This window comes from Nomascus leucogenys, chromosome X (assembly GCF_006542625.1).
Source record: "Nomascus leucogenys isolate Asia chromosome X, Asia_NLE_v1, whole genome shotgun sequence".
NCBI lineage: Eukaryota > Metazoa > Chordata > Mammalia > Primates > Hylobatidae > Nomascus > Nomascus leucogenys.
The window spans coordinates 34,555,175-34,572,672 of NC_044406.1; the positions used below are offsets into that span (position 1 = coordinate 34,555,175).

A 17,498-nucleotide genomic window follows, 5' to 3' on the forward strand; every position below is an offset into this window, starting at 1 on the left:
CCAATCACTACAGAGAACAATTTGGCATCATCTAGTAAAGCTGAGGATATCCATTCCCTATGGCCCTGTGATTCTGTTCTTGGATATATACCCTAGAGAGATTTTTATACATGTGTCCCATTAGAAATGTGCAAGAATGTTCACAATAATCATTGAAAAGTAGAAGCAATCCTAATCTCCATCTGCTGTAGAATGGAGTGGTATAATCACACAATAATCACTTTGCTATAAGCATATGCTGGAACGACAGTCGATGGAGACAAAGGATCTACTTACTTATAGCTATTATGAACAACATGGACGAGTCTCTCAAGTATAATACAGAGTGAAAAAAGCAAGCTATAAAAGGAAGCATGCCGTATGATTCCACTTATACAACTTTATTGTTTAGGGATGCGTACAAAAGTGATAAAGCTATAAAGGAAAGCAGTGAAATGATTATTACAAAGTCGGAGCAATTACTATATCTATATAGGAGAGTGTGGGTTTTGACTGGAAGGAGTACAGCAGCTGTATTCTGGAAGGTTGGCAGTGGTCTATTGCTTGACCTTGGTCCTGGTTACATAAGTGTCTGCTTTTGTAAAATAATCTAAACTATACAGATACGTTATATGCACTCTTCTAATTTCAGATTTGAAAAATACTTCCTCCAGAAAAAGTAATAGAAAGAAAAGTATGTGGAGTAGAAATTTTGATGAGGTTCAAATAGTTATGGATGAAAAACTTGATTTTCAAGAGACCAAGTGTCCACTGTCATTAAAAGAGGGCGAGAGCTGGGAGTATTTAAACAACAGGTTACACCCCCACCACCACCACCACCACCAATCTATTCATCACTCTAAGCCTTCTCATCTATTTCACCCTATATTTGTGTCAATTCCAAACTCATTCGTGACAGACAAACTAGAGGATTGTCGTCACCATTAATAAGGTCATTAGGCACCAAAGGCCCAACAAGACTGGGCCACCACACTTAAATGTGAGCAGGTACACCAGGGCGATTGGACAAGATCGTCTGTGCACATTACTTGGCAGAGTCCATTGAGTGACTGAGGGTTTAACCTTAACCCATTTAACTGGAACTCCTGCCCAGAGAATGTGCTGGAGAATGCAGAATAAACTGAGGAATGCCCTCATTGTGCTATGAGAGCGGACATGAAATTTATCATTGGTACAACCGATCGTGGAAGGGCAAAGAGTTGGTTTAGGTTGTGCACTGTATAGGGAGAAGCCAGGAGCGGGTTGGGTTTTTTCCAGATTTCAATGTAAATTGTTTCATCCTCCAGACTTTGCATTTCTAGGCTGAAGGGCGCTAATCTGTTTTGGCCGCATCTCTCACTCATTCTAATCTCTGTATCAGCAGACAAAAATTGAACTATGTGGCAAATTATACCGAGGACTTTGCTGAAGACAATTGTGAGTATGGAAGTTGTCCCGCGCGGAGGTGGGAAGGGAAGGACAATTTCGGCAGAAATGCCAGCATTATGGTGGTTTAATGCTGACAGAGAGACAGTTTATTCTCTCAGGAATTGTCTTTCATCCATCAATCCAGCCAGGTAGCCAGCCAATAAACAAATTTTAACACACGAAAAGTACGAAGCAACATGTCTAACACTGGGAGGGGCTGGGGTGTGTTTATTTGGGTATATACAATGAGTCACGGATTAAAATTGCTTTTAGCGGATAGATACCTAGGTGTTCCACAACATTACTGAACAAGATGTCGTCATTTCCCCATTACTTCATAAGACCTCCTTAATTACTTATATTAATTGTAGAATATATTTATGCATACTAGGCTCTACCTCTGGGCTTTCTATTCTGTTCCAGAGACCCAGTACCAGAATATTTAAATCACTGTGGCGTTAAATACGTTTTAATATCTGATAGGGCCAGTTTCTGCGCATTGCACTTTTTTTTCCCCCTTTCAGGAACGTGTTCAGGCCCGCGGCAGGGGGCGGGGTCGCGCCTCCTCCTCGGCTCTGGTTCCAGCCAAGCCTCTCGGACGCAGAGATGGAAATCCCAAAGCTGCTCCCGGCTCGCGGGCCCCTACGGGGCGGCGCCGGCGGTATCCCCGCGGGCGACGGCCGGGTCCACCGAGGCCCTGACCCGCCGGCTGGCCAGGTCCCCACGCCCCGCCTCCTCCTGCCCCGGGGCCCCCAAAATGGCGGGCCCGGGCGGCGGCGCAAGGAGGCCCGCAAGGCCTCACCGAGCCCTGGCCCAAGCCTGTTGGCGCCGAGGCCCCATCAACCTAGCGGCGGCGGCGACGACTTCTTCCTGGTGCTGCTTGACACGGTGGGTGGCGACGTGGAGACCGCGGGCGCTGGTCAGGCCGCAGGGCCTGTGTTGAGGGAGGAGGCCAAGGCGGGCCCGGGGCTCCAGGGTGACGAGAGCGGCGCGAACCCCGCGGGCTCCTCTGCGCAGGGCCCCCGCTGCCTGTCCGCGGTTCCCACCCCGGCCCCGATCTCTGCCCCCAGCCCCGCCGCGGCCTTCGCGGGCACAGTCACTACCCACAACCAGGACCTGCTGTTGCGCTTTGAGAACGGCGTCCTCACCCTGGCCACGCCCCCACCACACGCCTGGGAGCCAGGGGCCGCTGCTGCCCAGCAGCCCAGGTGTCTGATCGCCCCCCAAGCCGGGTTCCCTCATGCCGCGCAGCCAGGTGACTGCCCAGAGCTGCCGCCAGACCTCCTGCTAGCTGAGCCGACCGAACCCGCGCCTGCTCCCGCGCCCCAGGAGGAGGCGGAGGGCCCGGCCGCCGCCCTGGGCCCCCGCGGACTGCTGGGCTCCGGCCCAGGCGTGGTGCTGTACCTGTGTCCCGAGGCGCTGTGCGGGCAAACCTTCGCCAAGAAGCACCAGCTGAAGGTGCACCTGCTGACGCACAGCAGCAGCCAGGGCCACAGGCCCTTCAAATGCCCCCTGGGTGGCTGCGGCTGGACCTTCACCACCTCTTACAAGCTCAAGAGGCACCTGCAGTCGCACGACAAACTGCGGCCCTTTGGCTGCCCTGCGGAGGGCTGTGGCAAGAGCTTCACCACCGTGTACAACCTCAAGGCGCACATGAAGGGCCATGAGCAGGAGAACTCCTTCAAATGTGAGGTGTGCGAGGAGAGCTTCCCCACGCAGGCCAAACTCAGCGCCCACCAGCGCAGCCACTTCGAACCCGAGAGGCCTTACCAGTGCGCGTTTTCTGGCTGCAAGAAGACATTTATCACAGTGAGTGCTCTGTTTTCCCATAACCGCGCCCATTTTAGGGAACAGGAACTGTTTTCCTGCTCTTTCCCTGGCTGCAGCAAGCAATATGACAAGGCTTGTAGGCTGAAAATTCACCTGCGGAGTCACACCGGCGAGAGACCTTTCCTTTGTGACTTTGATGGCTGTGGCTGGAACTTCACCAGCATGTCCAAACTCTTAAGGCACAAAAGGAAGCACGACGATGACCGGAGGTTCATGTGCCCTGTGGAAGGCTGTGGGAAATCTTTCACGAGGGCCGAACATCTGAAAGGCCACAGCATAACCCACCTGGGCACAAAGCCTTTTGTGTGTCCTGTGGAAGGCTGCTGTGCCAGGTTCTCTGCTCGCAGTAGCCTCTACATTCACTCCAAGAAACACCTGCAGGATGTGGACACTTGGAAAAGCCGTTGCCCGATCTCCACTTGTAATCAACTCTTCACATCCAAGCACAGCATGAAGTCGCACATGGCCAAAAGGCACAAGGTGGGCCAGGATCTCTTAGCTCAGCTAGAAGCAGCAAATTCTCTTACACCCAGCAGTGAACTTACCAGCCAGAGACAGAATGATCTCAGTGATGCAGAGATAGTGTCTCTCTTCTCTGATGTACCTGACAGTACTTCTGCTGCATTGCTGGACACAGCATTGGTGAACTCTGGAATCTTGACTATTGATGTGGCTTCTGTGAGCTCGACTCTGGCAGGGCACCTCCCTGCTAATAATAATAATTCCATAGGGCAGGCTGTGGACCCTCCGGCCTTGATGGCCACCAGCGACCCTCCTCAAAGCCTGGATACCTCTGTCTTTTTTGGAACGGCAGCCACTGGTTTTCAGCAGAGCTCCTTAAATATGGATGAGGTCTCAAGTGTAAGTGTGGGGCCATTGGGATCTCTGGGCTCTTTGGCCATTAAAAACTCCAGTCCAGAGCCTCAGGCTTTGACACCCAGCAGTAAGCTAACAGTGGACACAGATGCTCTGACTCCTTCAAGCACCCTTTGTGAAAACAGTGTCTCAGAACTACTGACACCAACCAAAGCGGAGTGGAGCGTACATCCTAACTCTGACTTCTTTGGACAGGAGGGAGAAACCCAGTTTGGATTCCCCAGTGTAGCAGGAAACCATGGTTCTCAGAAAGAAAGAAATCTTATCACTGTGACTGGCAGCTCATTTTTGGTATGAACCAGCTCTATTCATTCCTTGCCATGTGGCTAACTTTTATTACAGTCAATTTTTGAGGATATTCTGGACTAAATATTTAAGTGCAGTCATTTCTTTTTGGTTTGCAAAAAGAGCACAGCCCTGGACTACAAGTTTGGAGATCTAAATTCTGATCCTGAGTCTGGAACTGACAAGTTGTGTGACCCTGAGCAAGTCACTTAACCTACCTAAGCCTTAATTTCCTTATAAATTGTGGTGGTTTGAACACATTGCTCATAAGGTCTTTTCAGTTTTGTTTTCTTTTGTGATTTTGTGCTTTTTCTTGAAAATTTTCGGGCGTTTTGCAATTATTATTGTTTGTACTTGTAATGAGAAGCGGTTTGAGCCCTGTAGCACTAAATAATGAAAGATTGAGGAACTGGTGTTTTACATTAAAAATTTAATGGCAATTTTACACAGTACGAAAATCTAATGATAGAGCTCAAAAAAAGGAGCTAAAAATAGGGGTTGGTTCTTCTTAGCTGTTTATCATTCTAACCTTTTTTTAAATGACGAAGGTATGTTTTTGTTGTGGAAAATTCAAGGGCTTTTGTTATCACTCAGACCCAGAGTGAAATGTTTGCTTTGTGGTTTTGAATAAGTTGGCCTTTAATAAGCTATTTAGTCTCTCTTAGCCTCAGTTTTCTATCTGTAAAATGGTCATAGCAACGTGAACATATGTGTTACATCCTAGACTTATTTTTCTACCCCAGTAGGTTGTATTGAAAGGACAATGTTATATATGTTTCAGCATGTTTTGGTGAATCTTCATTCCCTTTCCTGCCCCTTGTTTTCCCTCCTCAAAGGGGAGAAATTAGCACAAATTAGTATCAGGATTGTGCAGGAAATAAACATTTGTGAAGGTTAAGAAAGAGGAAAAGGAAGTTATTTCTTCAACAGATTAAGAAGGATTTTTCTCCACGCAGTTCTTTTGTGGCATTGGCCACATGTCCATTAGACCAATTTGATAGTATCTTTGGTCTGCATTCAAAGCCAGCTCATACAACGAGTATTCAGCCTATTATTCCAAGACAATCTGGACATAGACCAGAGGGAGATTTTTCTCCCCTCTGTGCCCTAGAGAGCTCATTGCTGGCTTACTCTTAGAGTTGAAATGAGAAAGTTTTGTCTGCATTTTGAGTAGATACCGTCTATCTTATTTGAGTATAGGATTTTACAGTTTAGCACTTTCACAACTATTATATTTGATCCTCACAATCCTGTGAGGTAATTATGGCAAAGTCAGATCTACAATTCATGTTAAAATTTACCTAGCTCAGATTACAAATGTGTTTCACTTAGTAACGTGTGTGTGTGTGTGTGTAGCTCAAAACAAAGAGGAAATATTTCCCACTCTCCCATTCGACTCTTGAGTTTCATGACTATTTTGTTTATAACTGTTTGCTGCCTCCCAGCTTAATTGATTTCTCTTACATTCTTTGTACTCCACCCTATTTCCTTGTAAGTGTACACCAGTCCTTGCCATGAATCTCTTTTATTTACATTTAAATTAGACACGTCCCTTTCGTGGTCACCATCTCTCAGCCATTCTTCTTATGGCCCATTTTTCAGTCACAGTATTACTGCAAGTATGTGTGTATATTGAGAAGTTATTTTCTGGATTTAGATGGCAATGTGTTTATACATGAATCAGATAATAATGGAGATATTTTATATAAGGCGTTAGTGAGAAGTAGTTCTACTTTTCCTTTTTTACAATGTGGTCCTGGTAGCAAACACTATTAGTTGCTTTCAACTATTGTAACACCGTACTGTTTACATGTGGATACTTGGGGATAACAATTATTATGGCACTTTAACAGTGCACTTTAATATTTACCACCTTGATATACATCTTTACTGTCTTTATAATTTTTAAGTTGGTTGTATTTATTCAATGAAAAAGCAAAAAATACACATAAATTTGTAATTGAAAGAAATAGAATTTTGTGTCTAACCATTTAACAGTTCTCCCTTAGTATTTTAGAAAGATTTTAAGCCATTTTAGAAATGTGTTGTCATTAGTTAAGTCCTCTTAAATAGATTATTATTATTTTCCTATAGAAAATGCAGAGGCCTGAGGTGAACGCAAGGGTCATAGGCATCCATTAAGATATATAACTATATAGATATTTTGAAACTCTGTCACATTGTTTCCTTAATCCCTTAGACCTATTTCCTCCCATGAAAACTATCATAAGCTATGCTTTTTTTATGGTCTATAGAATTTTCAAAGGACAAACTTTTTTTTTTTAAGATAAAGATCTTGTGATTGTCCGTGGGCTCACATGGTTTCTTTCATTCAATTTTTTCAAAAGATTTCTTTTTCAATACTGTTGTCCCACCACGATAGTTGACATGGCATGTAATTACAGACAGAAGTGTGACTGTAAACATATTAGTGTTTCTGTTAGTGTTGGCATAAGCTTGCCTTTTTGTTTAAACAATGGGACATGATTTAATTGTCCTTGATTTATTAACATTTTGCCAATTGAAAACACAATAAAAAATGCCTTGCAGGAAGGTTTGATTCTGGGGGATCCGATGAGCATATTTATCATGAGTTTAAATATGTTAATCTTGACATTTTTACCAGTTATCTCATTATAGTGTTACATAATTGAAAGCCTTGAATAGTAAAAGTGAAACTTGTTGGAATACAAGGATCATCTTTCTCTGTGGATTAAATGCTTCATATTCTCATCCAAGAAAAATAAGATAAGGCATTAGTATAACAGGGTATTTTTTACTGTTCCTTGATTCCACATAAAGCAATGATTAACTCACTGATGGGAATATTCATAATCCCTTAGTAATTATTGGTATCAAACAGATTCACTTGATAACTTCATGATGATAAAAACTAAATTAAATGCAATTCACTCAAAATATGTGACAATTGAAATGTAAGGCCGAACTGAAATGTGTATATATATATATATATATGTATATATATATATATATAACTGAAGCTTGTATATATTATATATAACTGAAATTTATATATATTATATATAAATTTATATATAATATATAATATTTTTATATTATATATTATCTATATAATTATATATACAAATTTATATATTTATATATATGTAGATTTTTTGAAAAATAGATTTGCTTAACAATTTTTTAAAAAGCAAATTGTATGCTAGGGTTTAAAGCAGGAGTCCCCAACCCTCAGGCCATGGACAGGTACTAGTCCATGGCCTATTAGAAACTGTTCTGCACAGCAGGAGGTGAGTGGCGGCCAGGGAGCAAAACTGAGCTCCATCTCTTGTCAGATCAGCAGTGGCATTAGATTCTCATATAGGAGCACAAACTCTGTTGTGAACTGCGCATGGGAGGGAGCTAGATTGCACACTCCTTATGAGAATCTAATTCCTAATGATGTGTCGCTGTATCCCATCGCCCCAAAATAGGACCATCTAGTTGCAGGAAAACAAGCTCAGGGCTCCCACTGATTCTACATTATGGTGAATATGTAATAATAATATAAAGCGCACAATAAATGTCATATGCTTGAATCATTCCAGAACTATCCCCCCATCCATGGAAAAATTGTCTTCCACTAAACTGGTCTCTGGTGCCAAAATGGCTAGGGACCAAGGGTTTAGAGAACAGATTGTTTAAGCACAAAAAAAAAATAACTATAAAAAGCAAAGCAATCATTAAAAATGAATTTTATATGTTTATGAAATCTAAATAGATGTGGACTTTGGTAACAATTTTTAAGCTATGGTCCCCTCTGCATATTTCAAGTTAATTTACTGACTCCTTACAGAATGCAAGGTAGAATACTAGGGATATAGATAAGAAGAGTAAAATATGAGCCATATCTTAATTTTGGAGAGGACATAGAAATTCACCGATTAGCCATTTTACAACTAAACAAAATCAACCAACATGTTTTCAGGCACCAAATGAATGGCTTGGAGTGAAAGGAGGGGCAGGAGCTGGAGTTTAATGGGTGGTTACATTTAGTTATATAAAGAAGAGTGTTGGTGAATTCCAGCCTGGGAGAAAAGCACAAAGAACTCAAAATGGAATTAGCCACACAACACTGTGAAAAACAGCCTAACTCAAATTCAGAGCTCATATTTGGTAAGTGCTGGGTGTTAGGGTTAGACTGCCAGTATGGAGCCAAATTCTGGAAGGCAATACAAACCAGTCAGAGTAGATAGGACTTTATTCTGGATATGATTGAAAGCCAGTGAAGATATTTGAGAAGGGAAGTCAAATGTGATTATATAAAAATATTAATATAGTGGACATATATAATGCAGATTTGATGGGGAAAATAGTGCAGTCACTTAGGAGTCTGTTGTAATAATTCTGGAGTGTTGTGATGAAGGCTTGGACTGAAGTGACGAGAAGAGACAGAGATATAGGTGACGAGAAGAGACAGATATACACATCTGTCCTAATTGAGGAAATGAATATAATTTGGTGACTTATTTAATATATAGGACACCCATCAGAAAGAGGAAGATTAAAAATGTCCCTAAGGATTTCTTGGATTCTATAAAAATTACACTTGGTTAATATGAACAAAGTTGTATAATAAAATATTTTCAGGAATATTTATGGAAAGATGATTAGGACATGCTTAATTTATCAGGAAGTGATAAACTATGGCTATCTCTGAATAAATCATGCATATTCTAGATTAGCCACACTGTTAGACAGACGACTTTATCTTGTTTGGCTCCCTCATATGTTCTTAGATTCACATTTGATGTTTATAATGTTATTTCCCTTTGAGAATCTGCAGGACTCTTCAACTTTGTACAATATAAGCCCAGACTACTCTGTATCAAAATGAGCTATGTCATCCTTGGCTTCCATTTCTTTCTTACTACTGCTTTCTGCTACTACAGATATTCAACAGGTATTTTTTATTTGGTGCTTATTAATATAACAAATCAGATCTCCATAATTTGGAGGATAGTGCTTAGTCATTAATTTCAATAGTTTCTCATGCTAAACTGTGTTAGATTGAGTTTTAACTGCATTTCTCTTAAATTGGAAGAGACAGGACTAGGATTGCCCAAAAACCAACTTCGATGTGATACTTGGGGCTTCTTACTCATAATCCTCTCTTTCATTAGCTAACATGGCAAGTGATGGTGTATGGAAACTCAGTTACAGAAGTCACATCCTCTTTTCTCTTTAAACCCTAATGTGACACATTTTATAGTTACCCTGACTACTAATGGCGATAACTCAGTGAGCATGGAGTGCAAAAAAAGAGAGAGTAAATAAATAGTATAATTACCTAGCGATTACATTTTGTTCGATGGTGACTTTGCTGTCCTCCATTGTCAACAGAACAATACATTTCATTCTAGTTTTCTGCTGACATTTATGCACATGCAAAACACATTAACCATCATTCTGCCTATGGAAAATATCTTAACTCAGTATTTTAAACAAAGGAGATAATTATTCTTATGAGCACTAACTGTGAATCCTTAGACTACCTCTTATCATTACCAGCTTATTAAGCAGCTGGTGGTTATTGAGTGCCTACTCCGTGTGAGGCACTATGAAGTATAACACAAAAGTATATTGCATTACTTTATTCAAACAAACATTTTTAGCACATGTTTGACAAATTCTGCCCTTTACCCACACACATTACAAGCTAGACAGAAACAAAAATTCAGCAAGCAATGAAAAATATAATCAATTTCTAGATGGTTATGTATTAGAATTATACAGATTCAAATAGAATGGCAGTTATTTTCACAGTATGGACAGACAATTATAATGAGGAATATTTCAATGTGCAGATTGTCGAAAGGTTTTTCAAAAAGTTCTAAGAATCTAAGCTGCAGTACAGCAATTAGGATAAACTGTCCTAAATTAAAATTTAAACAGAATTGTGAGTGGTAGCTTTAATTATAGCAAAATACTATGGGAAATAATTTGTAAATTATGCTATATTTTGATTTGTTCTAGATTGGAATCCCGGATATATTAAGTGTAAAACCTGAGAGTGATCTTTTGGAAATTATATAAAACATTTTGTTTCAAAATGAGAAAACCATAGCATATAAATAAATAATTTTACACCTGTAATTTTTGAAATAATTTTTACTTTCCTTATATTGGACACACAAGCAAATTTTAATTTTCTGAAACAAAAAAAGACAAGACTTTAATTAGAAAGTAATTATTTTATATAGGTATGCTAGCTGAAAATAAGGCTATAAAGACTTCATTTGATACTTGGGAATGACAACTACTGGAGTTTAACATGGAGAATCCTGAAACTTCACCAATCATGTGATGAGGGATAGTGTTAATCATCAAGCAAGTCTCTCACATTCTGAATAAAATATAACTAACTGAATACATTTGGAAAGGAAACAAAGCCCATTATAAAAAAATAAAGCTCACTATAGTGATAAATAATATTTTGTGTTCTCACCACAAAAAGTAAGTATATGAGGTAATGCATGTGTTAATTAGCTCTATCTAGTCATTCCACAGTGTTATACATATTTTCAGACATATTGTATATGATAAATATACACAATTTTTGTCAGTTTAAAAAATAAATACATTTAACAATAAAAATTGCAAATGGTAGCCAAAATGAAAACATTTCAATTCTAAGCCAGTCTTTCCTTGGAATAGAGTCAAGAAATGATTCATCTTTGTCAAGACTTATTTCCCTTTCCTGTGTACACAGTAGAGGGATATAACTGCAGTGTGAAATAACATAATACTGCATGTGGAAGAAGGAAGCTTCTCTCATGTCTATTTGTGGGGAAATTAGCCAAATTGGAGAGCTAAAATGGAAATTCCACAGGCACTGACTCAGTGAATAGAGTAGAAGTTCATTCCAGGCGAAGTCCAATTTTAGAATGTGCTGCTAGGCAGAGTGAGAACTATTTTTCCTCCCGATTTGTGTTGGCATTAGTTCGTTAATGCTAAACTTGGCCCTTGATATTTCCAAAGAGATGCAACAGCTTTCCCTTTAAAGTCATTTTATGTTCTTGTGCTTTCTGGAACTTATTTTATTTTAAATTATTAATAATAATAGGAATTGCATCAAATGTTATGACATGCTAGTAGAAGAGGGAATAAGCCAATATTTATTATTTTTGCCTCACTTTCTAAAATAGTGTTGATTAAGTAAAACTTGCTTTTCTCTTTTTTATGTGAGGGCTCATTTTGTCATTTGGGTATGTCACTTTCATTTATGTACTTAGGAAGCATTAGGATTTAAGAACATTGTGAAAATAAGTCTTTATAACTTTAGAAATGTGGTTACTTTGGAAATGGAGAAACCTAGACTAGCCGTACTACTTTTTTAGATAACAGGGAAGACATGGAAATGAATGAAAGGCAAATTCAATGGGAAAAAAGAGATTAATTTCTTATTAAATCAAATTCTGTATTTATAAATTTTGCTGATAAATCCACTCTTGTATATTATTCAGCATATTTTTATTCAGTTCATTTTTAGAATAGTTTATCCAGAGCAGTAAGTCTGTGTGAAATCTAAAAATTTGACTAACTTGTATTATATTTCATTTTTACAGTAGGCAGTGGATAGTCATTTTCACTGCTAAATCTATGTACCAAATCTACTGAGTATTGGAAAAACACACTGGATAGAATATTATTTACAAAGTGATTCTTGTTGTCATTCACCATAGATTCTGTTGGGACAAAAAAAATCTTACAGATAAAATGTTGCCTATATTTATAAAAATTATTGAGGATTCTTCCCAAAAATAGAAATGAGAAAATAAAATTTAGACAATCAAATGATTAAGTTTGCTCTATAGCCAAGTGTTTTGGTCTAAGTGTCTTTGGTTGAAAACATCTGGATAAAAGCACAGTGACAATTTTGAAGCATGTCCAGAATTTTCCAGTTACAGTTAGACATAAAAAACATCAAAGAGCCATTATTGCAACATTGGTAACCTGTCTGTCTAATGTAATCTATCTTTTGAAAGTTTCTTGAAGACAGTAATAAGTAAAGAGAAAAGTTACAAATTTGGGCCCTGACTATGAAATGCCAAAATGTTATGAAATTGGAGGCTATTGATTATTTTACATGATAATTTTAGTAGCTGGTGTTTTTAAGTATTTCCACTCCAAGTATTTTTTAAAGTATTTTTAAACTAAATGTGAATCTTTGATTCATGCTTTTAAAATTGCTAATTGATTTTTATTTTATTTTTATTTTCAAGATTGTTGGATTATTCAATTCAATAAGCTTCCAGATAACAACCTATAGATTGTTAGTCGTGAGGCTATATTGTGTATTTTAATTATTTCTTGATATAATTTTAAGTTACCATGTATTGAATTATAACTGGCCCTAAAACATTTTTTAATTTGTAAATTTTATTTTTATAACTTTTATTGAAATATAACATACTTTTAAAATATAACATACATTACAAAATTGATTTATTAATTTTCAAAAAATGAATACACCTATAAAACCACTACTCAGATGAAAGGATTACCAGAACCTTTCATCTGAGTAGTAGAACCTCAAAGCTCCCTCATATTCTCTGCTAGTCACTGCCATCCTGTACCAAAATAAATAACTTGATTTTCAAAACCAAAAGTTAGATGTTTTTTATTTGCTTGTTTCTCTTCATTTATTATTATTATTGAGATAAAATTCATATAATATAAAATTCACCATTTTAAAATATGCAATTCTGTCATTTTTAAAACATTCATAATGTTGCTGAGTCATCACAACTGGGTAATTCCAGAACACCTCTGCCACTCTGAAAAGAAATCCCATAATCATTCTCCATTCCCTCATCTCCAGGAAACCACTAATTTACTTTCTGTCTCTATGGATTTGTCTGTTATGCATATTTCATATGAATGGAATTGTACAATATATGCTTTTGTGTCTGGCTTTTCTTAGTATGATGTTATTAAAGTTCATCCATGTTTTAGCACATATCAGTACTTCACTCTTTTCATGGCTGAAATGTATCACATTGTATAGCTATACTGCATTTTATTTGTTAATTAATTAATGGACATTTGAGTTGTTTCCACCTTTAGATATTATTAGTTTTTGCTATCAATATTTGTGTACAAGTTTTTGTGTGAATATATTAAAACTACAGATTAGTTTTATTTTTAAACTTTATGGAAAGTTTATATTCTTTTTGACTTCTTTTACTCAACATTTTGTTTGTGAAATTCAGCCATGGTTTAGCATGTATAAACAATTCATTTATTCATTTTTATTTTAAGAGAGAAGGTCTCTCTTTGTCATCCAGGCTGGAGTGCAATGGCACTATCATAGCTCATTGCAGCCTTGATCTTCTGGGCTCAAGGTATCCTCTCACCTCAGCCTCCCTAGTGTCTGGGACTACAGGCATAGGACACCACACATGGCTTGTTCATTTATTTTTGTTGTAGAATTATAGTGTATCCCTCACCCATAATTTTTTTAGATTCTGCTTATAGGCATTTATATTGTTTCCAGTTATTGGCAAGTGCTAATTATGCTGCTATGAACAATCAAATAAATAAATGGGAGTGTAGCTAGGTATGTTAAATTTTAGTAAGTACTGCCAAACAGTTTTCCAAGGTGTTTGTACTAATTTACACATTCACCATCAGATATGAGAGTTCTTATGAGTGAGAACGTGAAATATTTGTCTTTCTGTGTCTGACTTGTTTCACTTAAGATAATGACATCCAGTTCCATCCATGTTGCTACAAAAAATGTGATTTCATTCTTTTTATGGCTGAATAGTATTTCATTGTGTATACATACCACAATTTTCTTTATCCAATCATCTATTGATGAACACTTAGGTTTATTCCATATTTTTGCTATTGTGACTAGAGCTGAACTAAACATACAAGTGCAGCTATCTTTTTAATATAATGGTTTATTTTTTCCTTTGGGTAGATATCCAGTAGTGGGATTGCTGGATCAAGTGGTAGTTCTATTTTTAGTTCTTCGGGAAATCTCCATACTTAGTTTTTCATAAAGGTTGTACTAATTTAAATTCTCACCAACAATGTATAAAAGTTCCCTTCTCTCCACATCCTTGTCAACATTTGTTATTCTTTGACTTTTTAATTATACCATTCTGACTGGAGTAAGATAATATCTCATCGTGGTTTTAATTTGCATTTTTTTCTGATGACTAGTGATGTTGAATCCTTTTTTCACATAACTGTGGGGCATTTGTAGGTCTTTTGAAAAATCTCCATACATGTCATTTTTCCATTTTTTAGTGGGATTTTCTTTCTTTGTTGAGTTGGCTGAGTTCCTTGTATACTCTGAATACTAGTGCCCTGTTGGATGTATACTTTACACATATTTTCTCCCATTCTACAGGTTGTCTGTTCACTTTGTTTATTATTTCCTGTGCTGTGCAGAAGCTTTTTAGTTGAAGTCTCATTTCTCTATTTCAGTTTGTGTTGGCTGTGCCTTTGAGATCTTAGTCATAAATTATTGGCCTAAACCGAGGCCCAAAAGAGTTTTCCCTAGGTTTTGTTCTAGAATATGTGTTTCAGCCCTACATTTAAATCTTTAATCCATCTTGAGTTGATTTTTGTGTATGGTAAGACACAGGTATCCAGTTACATTCCTGTGCTTACGAAAATCAAATTTTCCCAGCACCATTTGCTGAAAGTGTTCTTTCTCCAATGTATGTTCTTTTTGACATTTTCAAAGATAAATTGGCTGTAAATATATGGCTTTTTGTTTTGGGTTATCTATCCTGTCCCATTGATCCATGTTACTATTTTAATAAGAGTACCATGCTGTTTAGGTTACTATAGCCTTCTAGCATAATTTTAAGTAAGGTAAAGTGATGTCTCCAGCTTTATTCTTTTTGCTAGAACTGCTTTTGCTATTCAGATTTTTTGGGGGGTTTCATATGAAATTTGGGATTCTTTTTGCTAATTCTGTTAAAAATGACATTGTCATTTTGATAGGGATTGCATTGATCTGCAGACTTATAGGCAGTATGGTAATTTTAATGCTATTAGTTCTTCAGATCTGTGAGCATGGAATATTTTTCTATTGGTGTCATCTTCAATTTCTTTCATCAGTGTTTTGTAGGGTTTTTTTTTTTGTAGAGATCATTTGCCTCTTTTTAAAATGTATTCCTAGGTACTTTTTCTGTAGCTGTTGGAAATGGGATTGCCTTATTGTTTTTTTCTCAGCTAGATCATTATTGATGTATAGAAAAGTCACTGATTTTTGTATGTTGATTTTGCATCCTGCAATTCTACTAAATTCATTTATAAAATGTAAGAGTTTTTGGGGTAGAATCTTTAGTTTTGCCTAGATATGCGATCATGTCATCAGAAAACAGGGATCATTTAACTTCCTCTTTTCCAATTTGGCTGCCTTTTATTTCTTTCCCTTGCCTGATTGCTCTGTCTAGGGCTTCCAGTACTATGCTGAATAGGAGTGTTGAGAGTAGGCATCCTTCTCTTGTTCCAGTTCCAGATGAAATGTTTCAACTTTTCCCCATTCAGTAGGATGTTGGCTATGGGTTTGTCATATATGGCCATTATTATTATTTTGAAGTATGTTCCTTCTATGCCTATTTCATTAACAGTTTTTTTATCAGGAAGGGATGCCGAATTTTATTGAATGCTTTTTTTTGACTCTATTGAGATGATTATAGGGATTTTGTCCTTAATTATATTTATGTGATATATCACATTTATTGATTTGCATAGGTTGAACCATCCTTGCATCCCTGGTATAAAGCCCATTTTTAAAATGGTGTTTCATCTTAATGATGTGCTGTTGGATTCAGTTTGCTATTATTTTGTTGATAATTTGTGTGTCTGTGTTAATCAGTGATATTGGTCTGCAGTTTAATCTTTTTTCTTGTGTTCTTGTCTGGTTTTGCTGTCAGGGTGATACAGGTAGTATTCAGCTGTTAATCCATATAGTCTTTGGCTTTTCTTTGGTGGGATATGTTTTATTGGAGATTCATTCTTCCTAGTTGTTATTGGTCTGTTCAGGCTTTTTATCCTTCATTCTTGGAAGGTTGTGTGTATCCAGAAATGTATCCATTTCATCTAGATTTTCTAGTTTGTGAGTATATAGATAGTATTTCATAATAGTCTCTAATGACCTATTTTATTTCTGTGTTATCAGTTGTAATGTCTTCTTTTTCATATCAGACTTTATTTATTTGGATCTTCTCTCTTCTTTTCATGGCCATTCTAGATAGTGGTTTATCAATTTTATCTTTTTGAAGACCCAACTATTCATATCATTGATCTTCTCTTTTTTGTGTTTGTTTGTTTGTTTTTGTCTCTCATTTGGTTCTGCTTTGATCTTCGTTATTTCTTCTGCTTATTTTGGTTTTGATTTGTTCTTGCTTTTCTCATTCTTTGTGATGTGATGTTAGGTTGTTGATTTGATATATTTCTATATTTTTATATAGACATTTAATGCTATAAACTTTCATCTTACAGTATTACAGCACTGCCTTTTCTATATCCCACAGGTTTTGTTATCTTGGGTTTCCATATTCGTTTGTTTCAAAAAAGTTTTAATTTTTTTCTTCATTTCTTCTTGGTCAAATGACCATTCAGGAACACTTTGTTTAATTTCTATGACTTGTATAGTTCCTCTTGGTATTTTTATTTTATTTTTATTTTACTGTGGTCTGAAAAGATAGTTGATATTATTTTAGTACTTTAAAATTTGTTGAGATGTGTTTTGTGGCCTAACATGTGATCTATCTTGGAGAATGTTCTGTGTGTTAATGAAAAAAATGTATATTCTGCAGGTGTTGGGTAGAATGTCCTGTATGTGTCTGTTAGGTCCATTTGGTCAAAAGTCTGATTTAAGTCCAATGTTTCTTAATTTTCTGTCTGGGTGACCTGTCTAATGCTGAAAATAAAGTGTTGAAGTCCCCAGTATTATTGTATTGCTGTGTATATCTCTCCTTATGTCTAGTAATATTTGTTTTATGAATCTGGGTGGTCCAGTGTTGGATATGTTTAGAATTGTTATATCCTCTTGCTGAACTGATCCATTTATCATTTATGATGACATTCTTTGTCTTTCTTTTTTA

The 17,498-nt window shown here is 37.2% G+C and overlaps 1 protein-coding gene across 1 annotated transcript; it reads left to right on the forward strand.

Moving 5' to 3' along the window:
* The first annotated feature begins 856 nt into the window (after positions 1-856).
* Positions 857-6,705, forward strand: LOC100600328 (zinc finger X-linked protein ZXDA). Its single transcript, XM_030807483.1, has one exon. It carries the CDS (start codon positions 2,014-2,016, stop codon positions 4,408-4,410), a length of 2,397 nt encoding a protein of 798 aa, XP_030663343.1. The 5' UTR covers positions 857-2,013; the 3' UTR covers positions 4,411-6,705.
* The last annotated feature ends 10,793 nt before the right edge of the window (positions 6,706-17,498 follow it).

Bases quoted from the DNA above. Each gene is read 5' to 3' on its own strand.
- LOC100600328 (XM_030807483.1), top strand. From the start codon at position 2,014: ATGGAAATCCCAAAGCTGCTCCCGGCTCGCGGGCCCCTACGGGGCGGC.